General features: G+C 51.4%; 1 protein-coding gene across 4 annotated transcripts in view; it reads right to left on the reverse strand.

Moving 5' to 3' along the window:
* Positions 1-727: 727 nt before the first annotated feature.
* Positions 728-24700, reverse strand: part of PKNOX2 (PBX/knotted 1 homeobox 2) — a 251533-nt gene continuing 227560 nt past the window's right edge. For 2 of the 4 annotated variants that reach the window (XM_059414381.1, XM_059414390.1), the window contains 6 exons: positions 22422-22551; positions 21856-21953; positions 20924-21043; positions 4889-4965; positions 3900-4078; positions 728-2939 (listed from right to left, as the gene is read on the reverse strand). In XM_059414381.1, coding sequence (XP_059270364.1) covers positions 2713-2939; positions 3900-4078; positions 4889-4965; positions 20924-21043; positions 21856-21953; positions 22422-22551 — 831 coding nt within the window. In that variant the 3' untranslated portion in view covers positions 728-2712. The remainder of the gene's footprint in view (positions 2940-3899; positions 4079-4888; positions 4966-20923; positions 21044-21855; positions 21954-22421; positions 22552-24700) is intronic. The other 2 variants (XM_059414398.1, XM_059414406.1) reach the window with 2 other exon arrangements.

A 24700-nucleotide genomic window follows, 5' to 3' on the forward strand; every position in this document is an offset into this window, starting at 1 on the left:
CATGTGACAACTCCCTTCCCAGCCTTCAACCTGGCTGGAGGATGTCCACATGTTAAGTGCAGACTCCCCAGGCTTCGTGAATGTGAGCAAGGAACACCCCCTCCTGCTCCCAAACCGATGCCCTGGACAATTCTGGGCTGAAATTAACGAGAAAGGTTGTACCTAAATTTCCACTTGCCCCCCCCAAGGAATACAGCGCTGAGCCCTGGGGTTCGGAGGGCAGGCTTGTCTCTGGACACAGCTCTAGATTAAAAGCGGCAGTCAGGACTTCCTCTCCTTCCTGATTCCTGGGCCCTGGATGGACATAGGAGGGCTGGGGGAGGGGCGACGGTGCCACCAGCTTTGAGGATGAAAACCCTTGGAGCCTAGGATGCAGCCTGGAGAAGCAAAGGCCTCTGAGGGAGGTAGAGTATGGTGCCGTAGGGGACCAGATTTTGAGCGCGCCACTGCAATGGGGGAGAATTGCCAGGAGAGGGCAGTGCAGAGTGTCCTCCGGGCTCCTCTCCCTAATCTCTTTGTCTTTGAGCCAGACACGTATGCAGTGTGTGTGCCAAACATGGCTGTCTTCCTGCCCAGACAGGTAAACTGAGGTCACTCAGAGAGCCTTCTACCATGTTGCCTTCCATGGGTAGTCCGTTCAACAAGAGGTAGGCTGAGGCCTCCAAATTTTCTCCGGTCCAAGGTCCCACTAACCACTAACCACGGAAAAAAGAACTGAGCACCAGAATGATGGTAGGTAATAAGATTTACTGAAAACTTCTCGGCCACATTCAGTACTGGTTTGGTGGATACATCAGAAGGAGGTTGCATAACATTACGCAGGTGGAGGGGCTGGGAAGAGGATGTGTGGACATGTGTGCAGGTGTGCCTGTGCTGGGTGGGTTGCCGTTCGAAGTGGTAGGAGAAAGAGTGTATGTGTGTGTGTGTGTGTGTCAGAGAGGGAGAGAGAAAGAGAGAAATAGAACAAGAAAAATGAACCAGAAAAGGAAATGTATTTTATCCCACTGCACATTGCAAAAGTCTCACGCCAAAAAAGCTAGACTTTCCTCTACTTATGGCATCAAAAGGGAGTAAAAAATGATTGGATCACCCAGATTATAAATAAGGTTATTTGTTTCTCAAAAATCCCTATTAAAACATTAAATATCAGCTCTTTTGGGGGAGAAATACATTCATTTCAGGGAGACCTCAGGAGAGCGACCATCCTTTTGCTCCACCCCAACCAGGTGGGGGAGGGGAAGCCCCAGAAGGCCCTGAGGGTCCCCTCAGCTTGAGCCAGGTGGCCACTCGCATCCTGCCACTGAAGGAGATGGCCAATGCACGATTTACAAATGAAACTGCAAGTCCATTAAATTAAATCCAATGGAAAACACACGTGTGAGCAGTCCTGTCATTCACAGCCAAGGGGTGGGGGGGTGCCAATCATGGGGGCCTGGAAGTTGGGGTGGGAGGGTGGGAGTCAGGGCAGGTGGTGGCAAGCCTCCTCCTTGAGGGAGCCCCAGTTCCTCCAGTGCTGTGTGTTGTGGTGGTGGTCGGGGGGGAGATCATTGAGGGGTGTGGGGGTGGGGCACCACTTGGCTCTGGGGCACCATTTCTCTGGCTCCTTGCCCACACTTTGGATACTGATGGGAAGAGGGATATAGCACCTTCTCCAACCCCTGGCTTCCCACTGGACTGGATGCTTCTTTCCAATGTTTCTTCTGCCTTCTCTGAAGGATAAAATGAAAAGAGAATGGGGGCTGCTCTGCCAGCCCAGGAGCAGGGGGACAGCCATGGGGGGCTGAGGGCTGGGACATCTGAGGAGCTCCATTTGAGGGCTGGAACATCTGGGATAAGACACCATTGTCCTGTTGCTACAGGAGCTGAGTTCTGTGACCACCTAGGGATGGCTGTGGTCCCCAAAGTCACCTTGATATGGCTCCTAGCTCAGGTTCTGCCATCTCCTTGGGTCCTGGAACTGACCCAGGGGAAGGGATTCCTCTGAACGCCCTATAATCCGAGCCTTGCCAGCTTACCATTCCTTTCCAGGAGAGAGAGAGAGAGAGAGAGAGAGAGAAGGTGGCTGTGGGGGCTCCTGCCCTCTCTTCCAAGTCCATGGTTTGCCCGTGCCTGAGACAGGTCCTTGGAGGAATGAGCAAGAGCCCTCGGGGGCCTGGGTCCCACTCCAATCTGCAAGATGTGACGCCTCAGGGCCTTTCCCTCTGCTACAGCCACTGGTGATGAGTCTGGGCTCTTGCCCTTGAATGTCTTTCGAGGAGCTGAGAACCTCATGGGGGTGGAACCCAGAGCCCCTTGACTCTCCCTTTCCTCCTCTGTCCCTGGCGAGGCTCACTCTCAACAGCCCCGCTCTGCCTCACAGCGCAGGGCTTGTAAACATCTCAAGTCCTTCAGTTTGGGCAGGGGCATGGGTGCCATCTGTCCTCAGGGATTCGTGAGTCCAGCTCTCACTCCTGCCTTTCCGTGTAGGCTGCGTGGCCGGCCCCGCAAACGGAGTCCTCTGCAGGTCTAGGGAAGTGGGGCGGGGGCGCTCATGGAAGCCTGGGAGTTGGGAAGGAGCGGGGGTCTCCTCAGCATTTCTTCGAGCTACTGATTTGGGGAAGCTAGGGCCCAACTTCCTTGGTGCTGCCTGCCCGTGCCCCCCCCCCCCCCACCCTGGAGCCCTCCTGACGACACTCCTGTCCTGCTTGGTGACCAGTGCCATCTGGGCTGCAACTATTCCAGGGAGTCACTGTGTTCCAAGCCCAGGTCGCTGACATTTGTCGTCTGAAGCTCATCTGCCTCCTCCTCCAGCTCCTCTTCCTCCTCCTCTTCCATCTCCTCCTCGTCCTCCTCTTCTGTCCCATCCAACGAGTCGTCATGTGCGGCCATCATGGCCTGCTGCATGGCCATGGTGGCATTGTCTGAGGACAGGGACTGCAGGTTGTCCAAGCTGATGGAACCTACGCGAGAGAAGAAGGCAAGGGTCAGGCTCGGGAACCTCGGTGTTGGGTAGAGTGGCGGGGACTGGTTCACGGAGTGGTCGACAGTTCCCAGGTGTGAAGTCGCCCAATCCACACGTTTGGCAGCCCCTCCTGGCCCCTTCCCAAGAAGTGGTGCTCCGGCACCCCCGGGAGCGTCTGTGGACGTTACATACTTGGACTTTTCAACAATTCTGTACGGTGGGAGTTACCGTCCCCATTCTAAAGAGGAAGAAACTGAGTCTCAGATGGTTAAGGCATCAGCTCAAGGTGACAGGCATGATGGAGTTGGGATTCTCCCCTTGGTCCGTGTAGCTCAGAATCTGCTACAGCGGACACGGCAACTGCCCAGGACGGAGAACCCGAATGCAGCTGCAGAGATGCACGCAGAGGTATGTACGTGCACACGCACACCTCCACTTCCCACACACAGCTGTCTTCACGTGCCAAGCTATAAAATGTCTGGCTCAGTGAATTATTCATTGTGCACCAGGCGACCGGCAATTAGGAAAGTGTATGTGGAGGGTGTGATGGAGAAGCTGGGAAAACAAAGCTCTTCCTGGCCTCCGTTCACAAGCCAGCTGCCTGCTTCGGTATTTATAGATGGCCCTGGCTCTGGGGGAGCTGGGCAGACGCTCACGGGTGCGCCGGAACTTCAGGCGGGTGTGGGAGGGAGGAGGGGGCTCTGCTGAGCAGTCACTGACTCAGATGACCACGGACTCCCACTCGTCTTTGTGAGGTCGCTTTTTGGTTGTGAAAATATATGCAAAAACATCCCCTTCTTTCAGGCCTGTGCACATCCTTGGAAGGAGAACACGAGTATGACCGAGCTGCCACTGCCACACAGGCAGGTGGCTGCGCAGCCCTGGCGTCTTCGTGGAGCCCATCCAGGAGGTCCGCCCACCGGCGCCAGGCCACAGTTCCCCCGCCCCCGGTTCTTACCGTCCGGGTTCGTCCCTGGGGCGCCGCCCTGCTGTTGCAGCACACCCGCAGCAATGGAGTTGGGCCAGAATCTTTGGGTGGGCCGGTGCTGCGACTTGATCTTCTTGGCTTTAGGGGCAGGGTCTGGGTTGCTGGCATCAAGCATGGGCTGCAGGATGCGCCTCCGGGCGTTGATGAACCTGCCCAGGGGTAAAGGTAGGGACCTAGTTAGTACCCCCTGGGGCTGTGGGGTGTGTGTGCACATGTGCAGGGAGTGAGAGCTGCTTCCAGACTCTCAGCAGCTGATCCACTGTACAGAACAGACTGGGGGCTTGTCTAGGGTGTGAAAGCCCAGCTGGAAGAAGAGCCCTGGGCAGTGCAGGGCTCATGGAATCTCCTGGAGCTTGGTTACCACACAGCAGGGGAGGGATGCATGGGGAGGGTCAGAAATCTCTACTCAGGACTCATCAGGCTTGGAACAGAGGAAGTAGGGGTCCCCTAAGAAGCACTGAACTCTGACTTCACTCCAGGGCCCAGGGCTCAGATCAGGGGCCCCAAATCTTGGGTCTACCCTCACCCAACCAGACCTTGCTCTCTGAGATTTCTGGGACAGCTCAGCCAGACACAAAAGGGGAAAACATGCCTGTGAAGTCAGAAGACGCAATTCTCCCTCCTCCTTCCCACCCAGGCTTTGCAGAACACTGTAGTTCTTCAGTTCACGGAGGTGGTGGGTAGACTAGATGACCACCGGGCGCTCCTCCAGACCTTGGCTGTCTGCAGGTGGGGCCAGGCTTTCCACTCAGCCAGAAGCTTCCAGGGATGTTCCTGACACAATCTCCCAGCAGAGGGCGCTAAGAAGCTGCAGATGAAGCTCTAGGAGGTTGGGTTGATTCTAGCTTTCTGCTTCTGGCCCAAAGGGGAAGACTGCTGTGGTAGAGCAGCTGGGCTAGGCTATCTCTTTCCCCTGCTGGCCCTCGGAGCTGAGAGCCTTTGCGCGGGTGAGAACTCACCAGTTATTTACTTGCAAGAGGGTGAGGTTTGTCTGGGCTGCAATCTGCCTCTTCTCATCCTCCGTGGGGTAGGGATGCTGAAATGAGAGGTGAAGGGCTAATGCAGGGTGGGCACATGGTGGCCTGGTCCCCCCAGAGACCATGTCTACATCACAGGTGCTATCCTGACCCAGGCAGCCCAGAGGTTTAGGGCCTAAATCGGGGAAAGTACAATGTTTGTTTCCCAAAAGTAATGAAACTAAGGCCTGGGGGAGGCCGTCCCATGTCTGTGGCTCCACAGTCAGGAACACTGCCCCCTCTCCTCAAGATGGGGGACAACATGGGTTTCCCAAGAGTCAGTAGAGCTCAATATTGATAGCTTCCAACGCACTTTCACATCCTGACTTTGTCCTCACAGCCAACCCCCAGCAGGCAGGTCAAGCATCGTTAGTATTAGGTTGACAATGGCCCCCAAAGCCTACAGGACTATCAGAAGGTGGTACATGGGGGTATCTGAACCAATTAAATTTAAATTGACTGAAATTTACTGAATATCTACCCTGTGCCCAGATTTATGCTGGCATCCCAGGAGACTGAAGATGAATATAATGGTAACTACTAGTTGTAGAAAGGTTATCATGCACTTAATTTCATTTAACAAAGCAGAGACTGAAGATGAATATAATGGTAACTAATAGTTGTAGAAAGGTTATCATGTACTTAATTTCATTTAACAAAGCACATTGCTCACATTTGATAAGGTAGGCAGGTTAAGTATTGTTATTCCCACTTTACAGCTGAAGAAACCAAGTAACTTCTCTGGTGTTCCCCTAGGGGCTAGCTCCAGCTTGGAACTCAGTTCTTGTCGTTTGTAAGACTGAGTCCTTGTCTTTGTGGGGGTGAGGAAGGGGTGTCCCAGGGCACTTCAGTCCCTGCACTGATGACAGCCTTGTCTCCCACTCTTAGACTGTGCTTCATGAGGGCAGAGACCATGTCTTATTAATTCGTCTTATTAATGTATCCCCAGTGCCTTCCACATGCAAATGACATGCAAATGACTCCTGAGTGAAAGAAAGCAGAAACAAAGCAAAGGTTGGGTAGTTTGGGTAATGGGCTCTAGAGAAGGTTAGAAGGAGAAATGGGTTGGCCAGAGTGTGGGGAAGGTTGCACAGGTCACATTAAGAATGGGAAAGTTTTGGGTGGTGGTGGAATAGGGGTCCGTTTGGGTCCCACTCGGTGGTGAGCTGCACGGTAACTGGGTCTCTGCATCTTTATGTCTTCTCCAGGTCCCTGTACCCACACCTCCCACCCAGCAGGCATGTGGTGAAGAAGTGATGAGGGTCAGATTGGGTGAGAGCCTTGCCCTGAAGCGAGGGGAGGTCTGTGGACTCCTAGGGCAGAGGGCCAAGCCGTCCAGCCTCCTCTAACTCTAGCCAGGGATATTCCTCGGGACTGAGGTGGCATTAGAAAGAGCTGCTTGGGCTTTCCAAAGTCCCAGAGACTGGGACTCAGATTCTGGCTCGGTCACGTCATGCTGTGAGGTCTCAGGCATGTCCCTTAGGCCTACATCATAAAGTCGCCCTAGTGATGAAATGAAATTGTACTCATAACGTGCTCACGAGGAGATGGCTCTTCATGCTATTATTATGGGATGATGTGGGCAAGGTGCTTCAGGCTAAGGAACGAGCATGAGAGCGACAGCCTTGGAAGTGCTCTCATTATCAGCGACAAAGGCAAGCAACCTCTACAGCTGGCTCCAGCACCCCCTGACCGAAGCCGTTAGGATCATGTGTTGTTCTAATTCACACCTCTGACCCTGACCACCACGCCAGGGCAGCTGGGCCTTGTGATTCATACATTAAGATTCTAACAAGCAGGAAAACACATCAATGTCAGGGGAGCCAATTTCTTCCTAACTGGAAAGAACAGAGGGAGGCTGGGAGGCAGGATCGCAGGCCCCAAGGGGCAGAGGAGCAGGGGCTATCCACTTCTGACACCTTCTGGGGAAGGGGTGGGGCCCCAGCCCTGTTTTTTGGCTCCATGGAGTTCCAATTTTCCTAATGTGAGGAGCCAGGCAGCCCCCGTCTATGGCCACTTGGTCCGTGAACACAGCAAAAATATGGCAACCATTTGGCCTTCCCGGGCTGCACTGGGCCCTTTTGTGCCTTCTTGTCCTCGCATCTGTCATTCCCTCCGTTGCAATGCTCTTTCCCCCACTTTTCCACTGTGTGTGTCTCTGAGCTTCTGGGAAGACCTGCCACAGATCAAATCCTCTGTGAGCCATTTCCCAAGTTCTGGGGCAGAGTCCATCACGGCTGTGTTTGAATAACGGCATTCAGCCTGCTATATGATAAGAGGTCTCCCTACAAGACTGGGGAGTTGCTCTCAGGTGGGAACCCGGTCTTAGCAGACATGGGGTTTCCAGTGTCCAGCCCAGGCAGAGTAGATGGTCGGTGTATTGGGTATGGACCACGCGAGGGAAACCGACACAGGCAGGAGATGGCCACCTTATTTCTTGAGCAGAACGCATGGCTCATCAGCTGACGGGGAGGGGAAGCTAGCTGCCTCCTGGCTGCTGGAAGGTGGAAGATCTTCCACCTCCTGGCAGGTGGAAGATTCGTGGCTGTGACAGCTCACAGCTTAGGGAGAAGGCTGCAGACAAAGGGGAAGAAACCCCCTTTAATGGGCAGTGTGTCTGTTCCCTTGGGTGGTAGAAAAGGGTGGGCTGACTGGTCAGGGAGGACTTCCTGAACGAGGTGGTACTTCAGCTGGCCTTTGAAGAATGGCCAAGTGTCCCAGCAAAGGTGGGGATGGGCCTTCCAGGCAGGAGTCTTGTGCCAAGACTTACACTGAAGCCAGCCAGACCACGTCTCTTCCACTCTTAAAGACCTCCAGGGAAGGAGATCCTTCAGCCTCTCCCACAGAGGGATCATGTGTGCTCTAAGGAGGCTCCTGGTACAGCTCTCCCTTCTGAGTGGAGGGTATAAATTCAGAGGTTAATGTGCCCCCACTGGATGGAGAGTGTGGGAGGTGGGGTCGGGGAAGGCAGCTGGCTGTCCTCTTATGGAGAGAGTTATAAGCCTCTTCTCCTCCCACTGTCCAAACGCCACCACCCATCCTGCCTGCAACGGGCACCTTAGGAGGCACGTGGTGGAGGCCGTGGGGGTGAGTGGCAGCTCTGGCCCGGCTCTGGGGACAGGTGTGTTAGCCAGAACATTTCTGGCACCACATCTGAGTGCTCCTAGGAGCAGTCGAGCTTGTACACGCCTCAGACCAGATGATTCCTGAGGACAGAGTCAAAATAGTCCTGGCCCCTGGACAGACCTTGATTTGGTCAGTGCTCCTTTTAGCACAATTGGAAAGGCTCAGGGCCAAGGACGGGAGGAGGAATCAAGTGAGATCACGGTAAGCCATCAAGCCATAGTAGCCACTCTCTGGCCACTATTTGGAAGAGCTGCTCTGGAGTCAGGAGGGAAGCAGGCAGCCACTCTCTGGAAGCAGATAATCCTTCCAGAACAAGAGATATAGAATGAACCAGAAAATGACAGATCCTTCTCAGGGCGGGCTTAGAGCCTTATATAACTACGCAGAGCTGCCTGGTGGTCAAGTACACAGCCTCAGGAGAGGTCAAGTCCTGCACACACACACCCCTACCATTCACCAGCTCTGGGAGCTTGGCGATTTGTTGTCCTACGTCTCCTATCCTTAGTTTCCTCGGCCTTGAAAGGGAAATAGCAGAACAGCACATACCTCTTGGGCTCGGGGGCTGATCTAACGAGATAATGCAGGTAAAGTGTGTGTGCTTCACGAACTCCCTCTGGACAATGTAGCAAAGCCTCCCAGACACCACAGAGCCAACTGTGCAGTCTCTAGAGAAGGGAACTGCAGTGTTTACACAGAGGGGGTGTTTCGTGGTGGCCCAGCGGCCATCAGGAAGTTCCTCCGAAATTTGACCTAAACTCTTTCTGACACCTTGCTTTGTGGCCTCCTAGCTTAGGTCTCCCCTGCCCTAAACTGAAGCTGAAGACATCTTTCAGATGAAGGGGGAGTTCCACCTGGGGAACTGGCTCTGGGAGAAATGTGACCAGGGCTGGTTCCTGGGTCCCCTGCTCCTTCCTTCACCCTGAGCCCACCCGAGACTATCCTTCCTCCTCCTGGTGCAGGCAGGTGACCATGAGGCTGGCCAGTCATGGAGGGATGGGGCACAGGGGAAGCGGAAGCCGGCTTTCCTTCCCTGGGCTCCCATTGCACCGGCGTCAATGACAGCCCTCTTCCCTTCTCACTCCTGACCAACTGCGGACACGCACCCTGCAGCAGCCCCAACTCTGTGGGCCTGGCCTTGCTCTGGGAAGGTCAGACACCAACCCGATGGAGGCAGCTGGCATGGTGAGGATCCTGAAACAACCACATTTTATCACATCTGAGATGCCATCGATGGCAGGTGCACCCTGATTTCACAGGTGGTAAATGGGGAAAAAACGAGCCTTTTAGAGCAGAGGGAAACCCAGTAAACACCACAAGAACTCTTCTTTCTTATTATCATGCACCTCGTGCAGACCTTCCATTCTTTTATTGCTCCTTTTTACTCCTCTCCCCTTTACAATTGTACCTGCACAGAAAGATCCAAAGAAAATATATAGTTTTATCTATTAATCACAAGTGGGACCACCATTCAGGTCAAAAAATAAGATACTACCAACACCCAAAGCCCCCTTCATGCCCCTTCTCAATCATTACCCTCAAAGATATCCTCCCCGAAAATAACCTGTTTTTTATGGTAATTTCTTTCTTTCTTTTCTCTGTAGTTTTCCTATCTATGTTACATCCTTAAACAATATAGTTTACTTTTCCCTGGTATTTGGACCCTATATAAATGGAATCCATTAGCACACAGGATTTCACTCTGAAGTATAGGTGTGAGACTAATCTACATTTATTTGGTGTTTCTGGACCTATTCATTTTTCATTGCTCATAGTTTTCCATTGTAAAAAATTAACCGCCTTCCTATTTTTCACCGTCCTACAATCTCGGAACTATTCTCCCTCCCTCTGTTTTCTATTTCAATCCATCCTTCATGCTGTAGCAAGCAAGACTGGTCCTTCCTAACCTGCCCCCAGTGCCTCGTGCCCACTGGGACACCTTTCTTATGAGTTGGAGCACTTATCCCATAGGGTTCCATATGCTACATGGATGATTTGTTTAGCTGTCACCCCAACCAGACATGCTGCATGTTTCTGAGGAAAAGGACCCCCGCCTTTCTTTCCACCCCCACCTCATCAGTGCCAAAGAAAATGCCTGGTAAGTGTTCAGTATGTATTCAAGGAATGGATGATCATAGGAACTTAAGTGGGTAACTGGTGGTTGTCACCATTCGCTGTGGGCCTTTGTGAGTGAAGATGAGTGGGACAGGGTGGGGAGCATCAGTGAATCAACTCCCTGGGATCAGGCTGCCCTACTTGCCCTACTTGCTAAAAGGGACTTTCCTGCAAGTGTCTATTCCATGAATGTTTGTTGGGAGAAGACTGGGGTACTTAGGGTCTATGGAGGCACACTGGGCAGCTTTCTAGAGGAGTCTTCAGTGCAGCACAGTAAGAAGGGGGGAAGAACATGAACTCCAGGGCCAGGCTGTCAGGCTTTGAATACTGGTCTCTCACCCTCTCAAGACCTTGAGCTTGTTACTAGGGTTCATCTTCTGTAAAATGGGGAAAATAATTCCACCTACCCTGAGATGGTAATACGATTTCAATGAGTTAATATCTGAAAGGTTCTTAGAACAGTGCCTGGCACTCAGTGTTTGTTCAATAAATCGATACATAACAAATAAAATAAATCTGCTGCATGACACACGTGGCTCCCTCTCTATGAAAGCCACATGGAGAGATGTGCGGATGGAAATCATTCTTTCAAATGGTTTTATTTCCTGGATTCTGGGACTACTCCAGCTCTGTGCGCATACAATGGGGTGTTTTCCCCTAGTCTGGGTCTTAGGCTTCTTGGGGGGATGCTAGAAATTGTAAATCTCTGCTAGCCATTTTTCAGGTAGAATATTTGAGAGTTGCAGACCCCCATGGAGTGTCCTGGGGCTCAGGGCAAGCTAATGGCCTCCCACACCCCCTGTCTTCTCAGACCAGCTCCATCCAGCCTTGCAACTGACCAGCCAATTGTCAACAAGGCCCTATCTTTGATGGAGACCACCAACCTCCCTCCTTCCCTGGGACTCCCTGGTGCTCAAGCAGTCAGTGTGGCCCACACCCTGGGACTACACTTCCAGCACTCTCCATCTGTCCTGGGGAGTTGAGGGCAGCTTCCGGGGTCTGTTCTCTCTTTGTCCCTGCAGTGAAGGGTGGGCGGGAGAAAACAGTTTCACATCACAGGCAGGAATCCAAGATCTCCCGTTTCCCTGGCACAGAAGGGAGAATGCAGCCAAGCCATGGTTAGCCTGACTTCCAGGACCTGGTGTACCTTCCACCGAAGCTCTACAGGTACAGATGCCTGAGCAGCAGGGGAGAGACAACAGTCGTGGCATGACACAGAGCTACACAGTTTCCCAGGCTCCAGAGGGGAGAAGAAGGGTAGAGGAGTATTTCACGCTCATGACCTTAGGAGGAGGGGTCTGTCTCTTTGGTCGGCAACCATCACCGGCCAGACAAGGCCATTGATAGTCAATCAGGAAAGAATTCTCACCCATCCAACTCGTCCTTCTCTTCCTACTCCATCCTAAATCCTAGACTCCCTGCCAGACCTGGCCCAGATCCCAGCTCCTCCATTAAACCCTAAGTTTGTGCATCAGCATCCTGTGCAAGGCTTCTTTAAGGCAAGACCTCACTCATGCCCAGAGCCCTGGAAGTCCCCAAGGCCAGCTCCTGCACTGGGCTGGTGTCCTTGATACCAGCGCTTTCACTGATACCCCCAAACCAGTTACAGGTGTGCAGAGACAGTGCCAGGGTGGCTCAGTGGGAGTCTGCCAGCTGGTCCCCAGCTTCAAGTGGTATGGTTGGTTTCTATCACTTTCTGGGTGTGCCGTCCTGAAGACGGGGGGAAGCGTGGCTCTGCGGGACCAGTGTTACCGCATGGCAGCCCTTTTGCTGATCGTTGGAAAAGTCTTTCTATTGGACTCAAATCTTCTCCTTACTCAACCAGCCAGAGAGCCTAGACTGCCCTTCACACAGAAGTCGACAGCACTGTCTCTTACTTCATAACAAGAGTTCCAACCACTTACTGGATGCCTACAGTTTCTGGCTAACTTTGATTTTTTTTTTTTTAAGATTTTATTTGTTTATCTGACACAGAGAGAGAGAGATCACAAGCAGGCAGAGAGGCAGGCAGAGAGAGAGGAGGAAGCAGGCTCCTTGCTGACACGGGCCTCGATCCCAGGACCCCGAGACCATGACCCAAGCTGAAGGCAGAGGCTTAACCCACTGAGCCACCCAGGTGCCCTTGGCTAACTTTGAATACTCAACAATATTCACAGAGTACTCTGTCAAAATACCTCACTGAATTTTCCAGGCACCTATGAAACAAGCATCATTATTCACGTTTTACACATGAGAAACCAAGCCCAGAAGGGTTAAGAAACTGGCTCCACTCACTCCAGTGAGTGGCAGAGCCAAGACTCACACCCCCTGTATCTTCAACCACGTCCGTTCCACCTCTGGGCTAGACCATCTGTCAGGCACTGCGCTTTTTAACGTATTATTGACCATCTTTGCCATAGGTGGATATGATTATCTTTATTTTATGAAGAGGAAATTAACATCAGAGATGCCAGTTGACTGGCTCAAGGTCATACAGCAAGTAAAAAAAATGGAGCTGGGATCAGTCTCAGGTCTGTCTGCCTCCAAAACCCTGTTCCTTATACTATACCATACTGGCCCTAGAGAAACAAATCTTTTCTACGGACCGAACATCCCCAGTCCCCTTAACCATTCATCATATGACCTGTTTCCCATTAAAAGTCATTTGAACAGACATTTCCCTACTCTGACTGCTCTTCTCTGGACATGACTTCTCAAAGCACCTTTTGAAATGCGATGTTCAGTCCCAGACACGCTAGTCTGGATGTGTCTGACAAGCACAGGTAGGCAAACTTCTCTCACCTGTACTACTTCCTCCATTCTTGGACCCCTTGAGTGTGTATGCCCCTGCTAATACTTGATTACAGCATGGGTTGACCACTCCTGGTTTAGAGGTGTAATTTATTTCCCCAATTAAATTATCAGTCCCTCGAGTGCTGGAATCATGTCTTATACCCACGACTTAGGTGTTAGTGGACAGATACAGTATTTGGGACTTAGATCCCATTTTCCCATAGAAACAAGTTATTTCTTTAATAGTTAGCCTTCCAGGCTAGCCCCCAAAGGCTGATTTAGTTAAAGATCTATGTTTTGGTGGAAAGTAGCTTTTAAGACTCAGGGATAAAGAGCCAATCTCACTCTAATTTCAGGGGGTGGTCTAGATTTGAGGAAATTCTGAGGTGGGGGAGCACAGGCTTCGTCCTCTTGTCTTTTCCTGGGCCCTACTGCCACTTCTCAGCACCTCTTCTCAGAGCCCCAGGGCCGTCATCATGTGACCCTGCAGTCAGCTTTCTGAATTTGAGGCCTCTGGCTGCTAGGACTTTAGGGTCAAATGTCTTAAAACTATATTCGTGATGATACAGATAAAACTTTCATCAGAGTCTTAAAGGTCAGGGGCCTTGAAGAGGGGAAGAACAATTGCTAGAAACCTTTCCCCTGGTGCCCCATTCTGGTTTGCCTCTTCAAAATACTGTGTTAAAAAATATTCTAATCTTCATTTGCTACTGCTAACAAGCGCTGGCACTCTTCCCATGAAGCTGATCTTAGCTGAGTGGGAGTAAAAAAGTAAGCTTTGGAACTAATTCATACTAAGCTGTGAATGAAAGATGGCATCTCGGCCTTTCCATTGGCGTCTGTTTTTGACAGGGATTGGATACTTTGAAGTCGATCTCTGATGAGTGGAATTTCAGATCGTGTAACAAAGTTGAAGGAAAAAGTAGCAGGCAAGATATTCTGGAACAAAAATGGTCTAAGTCTCTCTGAGCTATTTTTTTTCTTTTCAAGTTTTCTTACTTTTCGCCACAGATTCCCTAGAAGTGTCAAGATTTCTCTCAGCTTTTCCTGAGACAGGGTGGATTAGGGGGACTCCCGGAGTGAGACGGGAGGCATTTGCAACAGCAGCTGTGTTTGGATCAGGACAAAGTACTTTCTCGCTCATCTCATTCAATCTTCACAACAGTGCTGTGGACTGGATATCGTGATTCCCATTTTAGAGCAGAGGAGATGGAGATCTGATGAGACCCAGCAACGTGCCCTGGTCCCCTGGCTAGGTAAGAAGGCGTGCAACGCTCAAATCCAGGGCCTGCCTCCCTGTACCATGCCCCTTCCACAGAGCACACACTGTAAGAGACATCACCATTTCTAAGCCAGCTGGAGATGGATCCCATTAGCGCATCTCTGACAGGGATCGATGTGTATGTCTTTGGGGCTTAGGAGAATGCTAGGCACAGGGAAGGTGGCAAGCAGGACGCACAGAGAGTGTTTGTTGAGTCACTGAAGATTTACACCAAGGCACAGAGGCAACCAGCTGGATTTCATGTCCACACACCCTCCTTGGCTGGGAGCCCACGGGCAGGACACACGCTGTACCCGGGTGTGTGGCAGCCTGTGTCCCCCAGTGGGGGACATGTGAGGCTCCAGTGCCGTGGGTGAGAAGAGCTGGAAATCTGACAAAGATGCGCTCAGATCTGGACAGGCTCAGATCAGGTGGAGTGCAGGAATGTTCATAGCAGCGTTACTCAGAAGCCGAAAAGTAGAAAACAACCCAAACGTGCCCCAGCTAATGAGTGGATGAACCAAGGGTGGTATGTCCATGCAGTGGGATCCTGTTCTGCCACGAAGCAGAAGTAAGCACCGATGTATGTTACGACACGATGAATCTTGGGAGCCTGATGTAGAGTGAGAGAAACCATTCACAGAGGACCACATATAATAAAATTCCATTCCTGTGAAAGATCTGAAATTGGCAAATCTGATGAGACCCGAAGTGGATTATTGGTTTCTAAGGGCAGGGCAGTGATAGCTAATGGGTAACAGAATTTCTTCAATTGATGAAAATATTCTGAAATTCAATACTGGGGATGGCTGCACAACGCTAAACATACAGAAAACCTTCTGACTTGAGTTACAAAGGGTGAATGGAGGTATGTGAATTCTAGTTCAATTAAAAAAAAGTCAAGAGATGGGGCACCTGGGTGGCTCAGTGGGTTAAAGCCTCTACCTTTGGCTCAGGTCGTGATCCCGGGGTCCTGGGATCAAGCCCCGCTTTGGGCTCTCTGCTCAGCAGGGAGCCTGCTTCCTTTTCTCTCAGTGCCTGTCTCTCTGCCTATCTCTGTCTGTGAAATAAATAAATAAAATCTTAAAAAAAAAAAAAAAAGTCAAAAGAGGGAAGGCCCCTGGTGCATTTTGGGCACTTTGCTTCTGTGACAGCTGCAGAGCTCATATGAGGGCCCTGGAAGCAGGCCCTCAGCTGCACGTGGCCGGGTGGGAAAGCAGCCGCCCCTCACACACAGGGTGGGGAGGCAGCGAGCAGGGTCCAATGGTGACGCTGGCTGGATGCCACTCCAGGATTGCGGATGTGAGCGTTGGAGAAAGGAGAGGGAACGAAGGGATGGTGAGGCTGCCTCAGTGAATCTGAAAACTAGGGTGGCAGGTAGCTCTCCTGCTCCCCTCCCAGGACAGGGCTCTGTGTCTCCACGGACAATGTCCACTGACAGCATCCACTGAGAGCCAGGGGTCCCCTTTGCTTCGCCTAGACTTTATGTGGGAGCCGAGAGATGCTCTGATTTCTTGGGTCAATGCAGAGGGACTATAGCCTCGTGGGTGAGGAACTAGAGTCTCGAGGAGCCACAGACTTGGGTTCGAATCCCATGAGATGTTGGGAAACATGTTCCCTTCTTTGAGTCTAGTTTTGTTACTGGTAAAACGAGGATAGCAGGGCCCTGGGTGACTCAGTCTGTTAAGCGTCTGCCTTTGGCTCAGGTTATGATCCCAGAGTCCTGGGATCGAGTCCCACCCACACCGGGCTCCCTGCTCAGCGGGGAATCTGCTTCTCCCTCTACCCTTCCCCCTTACTTGCGATCTCTCTCTCTCTCTCTCTCAAATAAACATATGTACCAGCCCCTGTGCTGGCTGGGTGGATTACATGAGGTGAGGCCCGAAGATGCGCAGCGCGAATTGGGCTGCCACGGTGACTGATGAAGGCATGGCTCCTTCGGTGTATGGCTGGGCCTGCTGGGGCTTGGTTTCCTCTTTGGGATCTCCCCACATGCAGAGAATATTCTGTAATGTTGCTCCTGTGCTTTGGTGACAGCAGCACAGAGAACAGCCCACTTCTGGGTAGAAATGAGCAGAATAACTGGGCCAGGGTGAGGGGCACTGGGGTCTGGAGCAGAGGGGCTGGGGGTAGAAGCTGGGCAGGAAGAGCAGCCCTCTCCCTCCATCCTCTGTGGACAGGACCCTCTGCTGGAGTTCCCCCCAGCCTGTGTTTGCTGTGGAGTGATTGCTTCCAGCAGAAGATTGGCCTCTTTCAGCCAAAAGACAACAGCAAGAAAGTATCATGGGATTCTTCAGGGACCCCATAGCAAGCAGCTAATGGATGAAACCTTCCTAACCTCGCGCTGTAGCCTAACAACAAAAAGGCTCTGGGGTTTAAGTCCCATCTCAGGAGCATTCTGTCATCAGAATCCATGTCTGTAGCTGCTAATGCCACGCAGCAGTGGAAATGACAAGAAGCCTCAGACACAGGACGAAAGGAATCAAAGAATACTAACTGGTCCCTGAGGGAAAGAAGACAACAGGAACAACTAGTATTCACTACAAAAGTTTGAATGAACAATCTCTACCAGCTGAGACTGTAGATTTACAATGCTTTGTTTCTTCTGCAAACCATGGAAACTGCCATGCCGTCCCAGACGCTCGAGATAGACAGGCAACCGTGCAGAATGGTCCTTATACCATTTATCTGCTTATCAGGAAGTCAGCAGTGTTTGATTCCAGGCTGGTTTATACCAGTTACATGTGTTAGTGTAATGATATAATTTAACTATTCTGTAAACCAATAAAACATAAGCGCCACAAGAAAGTTATTCTTGCTAAGAAAACTAAGTGGGATGCTTTGGAAAGATTTGAGATTCTGACTTCCTTAAAAATTATCAACTGGGACAAATGTAAGTGGCTGGAATACATAACAAAAATCTAGAAAGATCCCACAGCCAGATTACTTCCCAGACTTGAAATTTTTTATCCTATGTTAAATAAAGATGGAATTTATAGATGTTCTATTATAGGAGAGGTTTGTGCAAGTAAAAGGACAACCTCTCGTCAGAAAAAGATCTTGGCCCTATATCAAGACATTAGCGAATCAATATATATGTGTACCTTCTAAATTAAAATAAAATCTATCTTTATAAGGGCTTTTTCTTTCTTCAACCAACTTTTCCAACTGGCCAATCAACACGTGAGTTCTCCCCAGTGCACTGGATTGGATAGGAGACCATCCACTGGATAGTGAAATCTGTCCTTTTTCAAACATTTTCTACCCTTTCTCCCTAAAACTGAACAGCTACTTTATGGCCATATGGTGTTACTGCAAAGTTAGAGTTCTCAAGAGCTGTAGTCTCAGAGTTGTTCCTCAAAGACACAGTGAAAGCAAGGTAGGAGAGGGGGACCTCGCGTAATCAAATATGTTACCAAATATGTTTGGGGAAAGCTTCCCACTATGCCCCCTCTTGCGAATTCACGATGCCCCTGGTACACTGAGAATCAAGAACTGAGCTGAACTTTGTATAACTCAGATTTTCCCAAGCTCTTTCACCCCATCTTGACAGCAACACCTATAACATCCTATAAAGGTACACACTTTGGGAATCAAATCTTTAGGGCCCCCATAAGAGGTATAACGTATGACCCCTATTCTTGAGCAATTTACAGCTGAGTCAGAGCTATGAGACAGGTACGTTTGACACAGACATATATACGCAGATCAGGTAAGCAACAGTATCCATCAGTATGTTTTTAGAATGAAATGATGGTAAAAATCAGTAGGTGTTACAGATCAGAACAACAGGTAGGGCATCCACCTCTAATCTCCACAAGCTGTGTGCCTGATTCTCAAAAACTTGCTCTTAGTCCATGGTTCTAGACAGTTCAAAGAGGGTTCGCATTTCTTACACGTGCCTGTGTACCAGGCTTTGCTCTTCATACATTTTCTCTCATTTAATTTTTACAAGCGTGGGAAACGGGTATTATCTTTTTTCAAAAAAATCGACTCAGAGAGACTGCGCAGCTGGTGGCGGGGCCTCAATTTGTAACCCTGTCCATCTGGCTCTGAAGCCTAGCTTCTTTTGGCTGTGCCCTTGTTAACCCAGTCTTCAGAGCCTCTCCTGAGCTGGGGCCTGGGGGCCTGTGCGCCCACTGGGATCTGGGTAGCCAGACTGATCCACGGCCCAAGTTGGGCCTGCAGAGGATAGCTGTGCCAGGCTGTGTCCCTAGAGCCTCGACTTCTCCACAGACCCTTCCTTCCCCAGTCCACAAGTTCTGAGTTGTGACTTTTTTTTAAAGGCCTGGGGGTCACTCCCTTGTCCTCTCCTGATGGCCGCTGTGAGGAAGGCATTAAGTGGGGGAAGACTTTGCCAATGTTAAGTGCTTTATTAATAGTATCCACACTGAGTGTACTCTGAGCTGGAGAGGGTCCAGGCCTGGGAGGGTGTGAGCAGAAAGTCTTACTCATGCTTTTCAGCAAGCCCTCGCCATGGTTCCTGGTCCCTTTTGTAGAGCTGATCTGGATCCTTCCTTCTCTGCTTTGTGCTCAGTGACTCCCCCTGCCCCTCTTCTCCACCTCTACCTTCCTCTGCCATCCCTGGTCCAGGGGACAGTGGCCATGAGTGGAAAGAAATGACCCTAAGCTACCGAGGGGCGCTCAGCCGGAAGGGGGCAAGAGGGGAGCCTGTGAACTTTGAAGTCCAAGGTCAGATGGGAGACCAGTTAGGAGGGGCTGATAAGATGACCCTCCGGTTTCAGGCTCAGACTTACATCAGGGGGGAGATGCAAATAGGGAGAGGCAGGTAGCTGAGGCAGAGCCCCGGCTCGGGTGATGGGGGTCAGTTCTGGGTGCTGGCCTGAGCGACTGGGCTAGTACGTAGGGGAATTGGTCAGGCAGCCTCCTCTCCCTCCTAGCCTTTTCTCTCTCTCAGAAGTGAGGCTGGAGGTGTGTTCACATCAGTCAAAAATGCATGGGGTGGGGGTGGTGGGGCAGGAAGGACGGGGCACCAACATTTATTAAGCACCTCAATGTGCCAGGGCCTTGGCAATTACTGAATTGCTTCCTGGTTTTCTTCCCAAGACGTGAGTGTGTCCAGGTTTCAGTCAGAGGTAAAGTCTAGATTGGAGCTCCAGTTTGGCCGCCTAAGGACCCTGTGAGCTTTCTAGCACACCCTCAGCCTGGGGTCACACATCACTGCGCTGTGGTGTGTGCAGCCAGCTCTGGACCTATGGTGGGGGGCTGGAGGGAAGGGGGACATGGGAAGCAGAGGAGCGGCTACCGCCATCTTGGGTGTGATGCACCAGTGCATGAGATAGATCCTTCCTCATGGAGTCCCTCTTCCCATGTAGCACAGACGCCAGGCTTGCAGGTCCACTGCAGCTCTCTGACAGTGTGGAAAACCACAACAGGCAGGAGGCCTGGCCATTCCTGCCCCCATCGTCAGCCACTGAGTCAGAGCTGCTCTCAAGAGGCCTGAGGATGGTGCTCGCCCTGGCTCCTGGGCTTCATCACTAGGCTCTGACCTCTTCCCCTCACTTTGACCCTTGGCCTTCCAGCCCCCTCTCTCAAAAGAGAGGGCTGCCTTAGGTTCCTCCTTGTTCTCCAGGTGGTACTCTCAAAGTGGCTTCCTCAGCAAAGCCCTGGGGTGGCCCCAACACCCTAGAGCTGGGGGGATGGACATGTCGGGGGAGAGGCAGAGCCCCAGCCCCACATCGGTCACCACAGAACAGTTCTTACTGTTCACTGGGTGCGTGGGCCTAGCGCTTCTGGGCCGGAGTCCCTAAGATGCCCGTATTGGAGAAACACAACCCAGGCTCAGGCTCCATGGTGTCTGGAGGTACTCCCACTTCAAATAAAGAGCTGTTGATTGACCAAATGATTAATTTCCATGACCGTTTGAATTCTCTCCCCTCTGAAAAAAGAGTTTCCTTCATGCCTGGTTCTACCTCAAGGCCAAGACAGTCTCTTGGTGTTTGTTTTTTATCTAACTTGGTACCTCCATGCCAGGCCAAGACCTCAAAACCTCGTAGACTGCTCAAGCCTGCTGGTGCTTCCAGAATCTACCTCCCCACCCTGGGCGCACAGAGCTGTGGGTGCGCATGCTTAAACCCAAGGCTCTGTCGCCCTTTCATAGAAGTGGCCAAAGAGGCTCATGAAGGCAGTCAGTTTTCTGCACCAGAGCTGAGCTGGTTGTGTGAGGAAGGAGATTTCTCTCTGGGCTGCTCCTCTAAACCTGACGGTTGCAGCCACCGCCCTCCAGCATGGTGCCCCATCTGGCCACTCTGATCAGAGGGACAGGGAAAAGGGGACCCATATCTGCTGCTACCCTCATGGTGAGGACTCCAGGGAACAGAACAGCCTGGGCTGAGGATCCACATTTTCTTCCCCAGAAGAAGGGCAGGAGAGCATGTGGCTCCCTGTAGCAACCACAATCCTGGCCCCCAGTCCTTAGCTCTCTTCAGAACATGTCTGTCCTCATTCCCTCACTTTATGTCACCTTCTTTGTGGCAGCAGCAAGTACCAGAGAGAGCCTCCCAGCTTGAGGTCCCACTAAAGCCTCTCCTCTCTGCCTTGGCCTCTGGAAGATGAGATCCCTACCAGAGAGCCTCTCTCTGGGCCCATGCCCTCTGTAGATCCAGGGAAGACGGCAGAGTCTGGAACCTGGGGGGTTTATTAGTACCCTGTGCTTCACTCCACACCCCCAATCCACGCACACTCACCATGAGATGCTGGAAGAGCCAAGAACGCATTATATTGGTGGCATGCTTGGGCAAGACTCCTCGTTTGTTCTTGGACTTCTTGTCCTCATTGTCCAGGAGGGAGGTGAGGTCAAGGTTAACCTTCAGGGCACGTGGAGAAAAAATCAGCATCAGCAGCCTGGCGGGCCAGCAGCTAGGGACTGTTGCCATAGTGACGGCAGGCTCTCGCTGCCAACCCCCTTTCCCAACTCATTCTCAGGGCCCTGGGGAGGTCACCTTTCCTTTCACTCTGCACCAGCCCCTCAGAGAATGGGAGACAGGGAGGAGGAGGAGGAAGAGGGGTAGGGAGAAGGGGATGAGAGAGGACACAGAGGAAACGGGGACATGCAGAGGGTAGAGGAGAGACAAATTTGCCAGAAACCATCCACTAGTTATTAGCATTTCTAGGTTACTTTACTGTTTGCAAAGCACCTTACACCCCATTACTGTGATTAGCACTCATAGCAGCCCTGGAAGCTGGTAGGGCTCTGTGCAAGTGGTGTTCATCCCCTCTCTGTGGGTGAGAACTCTGAGGCCCAGACAGGTCAGGTGACTTATCCAAGATGACAGAATTAATGTCACATCTCAGGCCTGACTTCAGATCTTCCTCCTCCCCCTACCTGTGTGTGCACTCTATCCCACTGAGCTATGGAGTGGCTCGGGCTAGACCAGGGATAGGAGGTGCAGGATCCTTTGATGTAACCCTGAGGGGGAGGGAAATCTCAGGAGTTGATAAAGCCTTTCCAACAACCAGCTTCCCATCTGGAAACTGAGCATAATGATACCTCTTAAAGGAATAACGTGATTACGTAAGTCCCTTGTGTAAAGGGCCTAGCAGGGAGCAAACAGTTATGACTGTTCCCCTCCCCCCACAACTAGTGCACATGAGCACACACCTGTGCACGTACACTCACCTGTGTGTTCTGGATCTGGATGGCTCCCTGGGGGATTGCTTGGGTGACCACCTGACCCTGGGAGGTTACCATGGTAACTGGCTGGTATAAGGCTCCACCTGAGGAGACAACCAGTTTTTGGGTCCCCTGCCATGAGGGTGGGTAGGAGTGAGGGCAAGACGGACTTCCAACTCACTTGGCATTCCCACGCAAATACCTTCAATTCTGGAGGCTCTCAAGCCCCCGTTGGGGAGGGGTGAGGTGGGGTGGGAATGGGGTCCAGAGAACAGAGCCTCTGGTGGGAAGTGTTTGGGGGCAGGGACAACAGCTTTATTTGGTCTTTGAGGGGCTCATGAGACTTTGACCCAAATTTGTTCTAAAATATAACAGTTAGGTCTTGGTGCTAGTCATCTATAAACTTACAGAATGCTGTGGTCAAGAATTGAGCTGGAATCCCCTTCTTGGGAGAGGGCACCCTTCCCATTTCCTAAGATTGTTTGTATGGTACCCTGCCCCCCACCCCCAGAATCCCCTTGGAGCCACCCCTTCTCCTCCCAGGAGTGTTCCCCACAATCCCTTGCACCGACCTGACACCACTTGTGAGTTGACGGTTGTCATGGCGATGTTGCCCTGCTGGAGCGCTGAGGCTGGGACCACAATCCCCTGGGGGTTATTGGAGACTCCAGACATGGAATTGGGGGAATTCTGCAGGAGGTCCTGGCAGTAAGGGAGGCGTGGTTTGTGACAATGTCACTCAATGCCTAGAAGCCACAGCCCCAAATTCCTCCTCTCCCTTTCTCTCTTTCTGTCTTTCCTCCTCCCTTTTTCCTGTTCCATCTAGGGCCCAAATCTGAAAGGCAATTCTCACAGCCCTCTAGAAGCAGTGAATAAAAAGGCTCAATATTGAAACCAACTAATCTACCAACCAACTTACTAACCAACCAACCAGCCAGCCAACCAACCTACAATGTTTATCCACTTAGCTATTCTGTTCTTCTAAAGCCTGAGACACAAATCATCTCATAAACCAGCGGTCCCCACTTTGGCTTCACTTTGGAATTTCCCATACTGATGCCTGGGTTCTGAACCCAGAGGCTGTAATTCAATTCGTTGGGGGTGTGTCCAGGGCTTTGGTGTTTTATGAGCTCCCTAAGTGGTTCTAACATGTGGCCCAGGCTGAGAACCAGGCTTTATCTGCCTAGCACCTCTTCACCCTTCACACTGAACTGTCTCCAGATGCCTTCCTAGATACCCTCTCCCCACGAGAAACTTACCTCCTCACGTACCTATATCACATTATTTATTATACCCAGCTCCAAGGACAAATGGCTTCCAACATTTTATCTTTGAATCCTGAGCACCTAACTCAGGTGCCTGGCATACAGCGGACACTAAAATTGTTGTTCAATAAGAATAATATAGAAACAGCCGCCCTCGCCTCTTTACAACCTGCCTTTAGGGCATGTCATAGGAGCCTCGACCTCAAGCCACCCTTCAGCACATTTCATCGATTCCTTCCTCTTCCCCAGGCTGCCAGCCCAGAATCCCACTGCAGACAGAGGCCCCCTTTTGCCCCACGCTGTCAACCTGCCAGGCCCCATTTTTGCCAGGAAACAATCCTTGCTGTTTGTTTTTGCAGCCGCCAAAGCAGATAAGAAGAACATTTATTCCTGGCACTCTGGTTGCCTCGTCATTGCCATGTCACAGCTGGGCCAGGAAGGGCTTGGACCTGATGCTGAGGGACTCCGCATGCCATGCTCGAGGGGATGGAGCTTGGCCACAGCCTCCAGGAAGCAGCAATAAACCCTCCCTGCCTGGGGGCTGGGTGCTAGCTGGATGGGGAGAATTTGTGGTGTGAGAGGAGGTTGGGGTCTCCAGGTTTTCTTTGGAGAAAGCAAGGAAGGTGGCCAGTGAGGTGCCATGGAAGGAGTGGTGGGAGATCTGCCTGGGTCTCTGGGCTCCTCTGACCACGGTGCCTCATCTGAAAATGGCTTGAACCACATAACCTCTCTGAAGACCATCAAGGGCTGACACTGTCATGCTCACAGCTTGGAGTCCTAACGCATGAGCTGTAAGAATTTAGACAAGTAAACAGTCAAGAAAATAGACTACCACTGGGGGAAAAGAAGGCCCCAAGCTTCCTAACTTTCATTTTAGGACTGGGGGAGAAGCTTGGGCTTTCAGCCTCCAGGGAAGGTCTAGAGTTTCTTGGAGCCAACTTTTGGTCTTCCCAACTCAACCGGTTCAAGTCTAATACTGAGGCCCACTTTCCGAAACCTAAAAACTGGAAGAGCCTTTAAATGCTACATATTCCAACTCTCTGAGCACAAATAAGGAACTGAGGCTTCTTAGAAACCCAAGAGACTCGCCCAAGACCTCCGGCCAGTTCACAGCAATGGGACTAGAACACAGCCCTCCTTCAACCACAAACACTGAATACCCACCCTGTGCCAAGAACCGGGCTACAAGGTGCTCCTGGAACCACAGGGGCTCAGTACATAGCTACTGGAGGCAAGGTGAACAGGTGAAACACTCAAACCCCAGAAGTACAGAGGAAGCATGGGCACGAGAGCAAAGACCATGGATTTGGGAATCAGCAAATCCCAGCCCTTCTGGGAGCATCAGTCTCGTTTATAAAATGTGTCTGGCTCAGCGCTGACATCCAGGAGCCCTCAAAGCCTGTTTTCAGCTCTGTCTCCATCTAAGGTTGATTCTGCCCTCATCCCAATACCCTTGCCAACCATTCTCACAGGATGTAAACCAATGCCGATGTTATTTGAAGCTGAAGCAAAGTTAGAAGTTAAATGTAACAGAAGAGGGTGTTGTCCCTCTATGCCTTTCACCCTAAAACTAATGGAAAGGACTT

Source organism: Mustela nigripes, chromosome 1, assembly GCF_022355385.1.
Source record: "Mustela nigripes isolate SB6536 chromosome 1, MUSNIG.SB6536, whole genome shotgun sequence".
NCBI lineage: Eukaryota > Metazoa > Chordata > Mammalia > Carnivora > Mustelidae > Mustela > Mustela nigripes.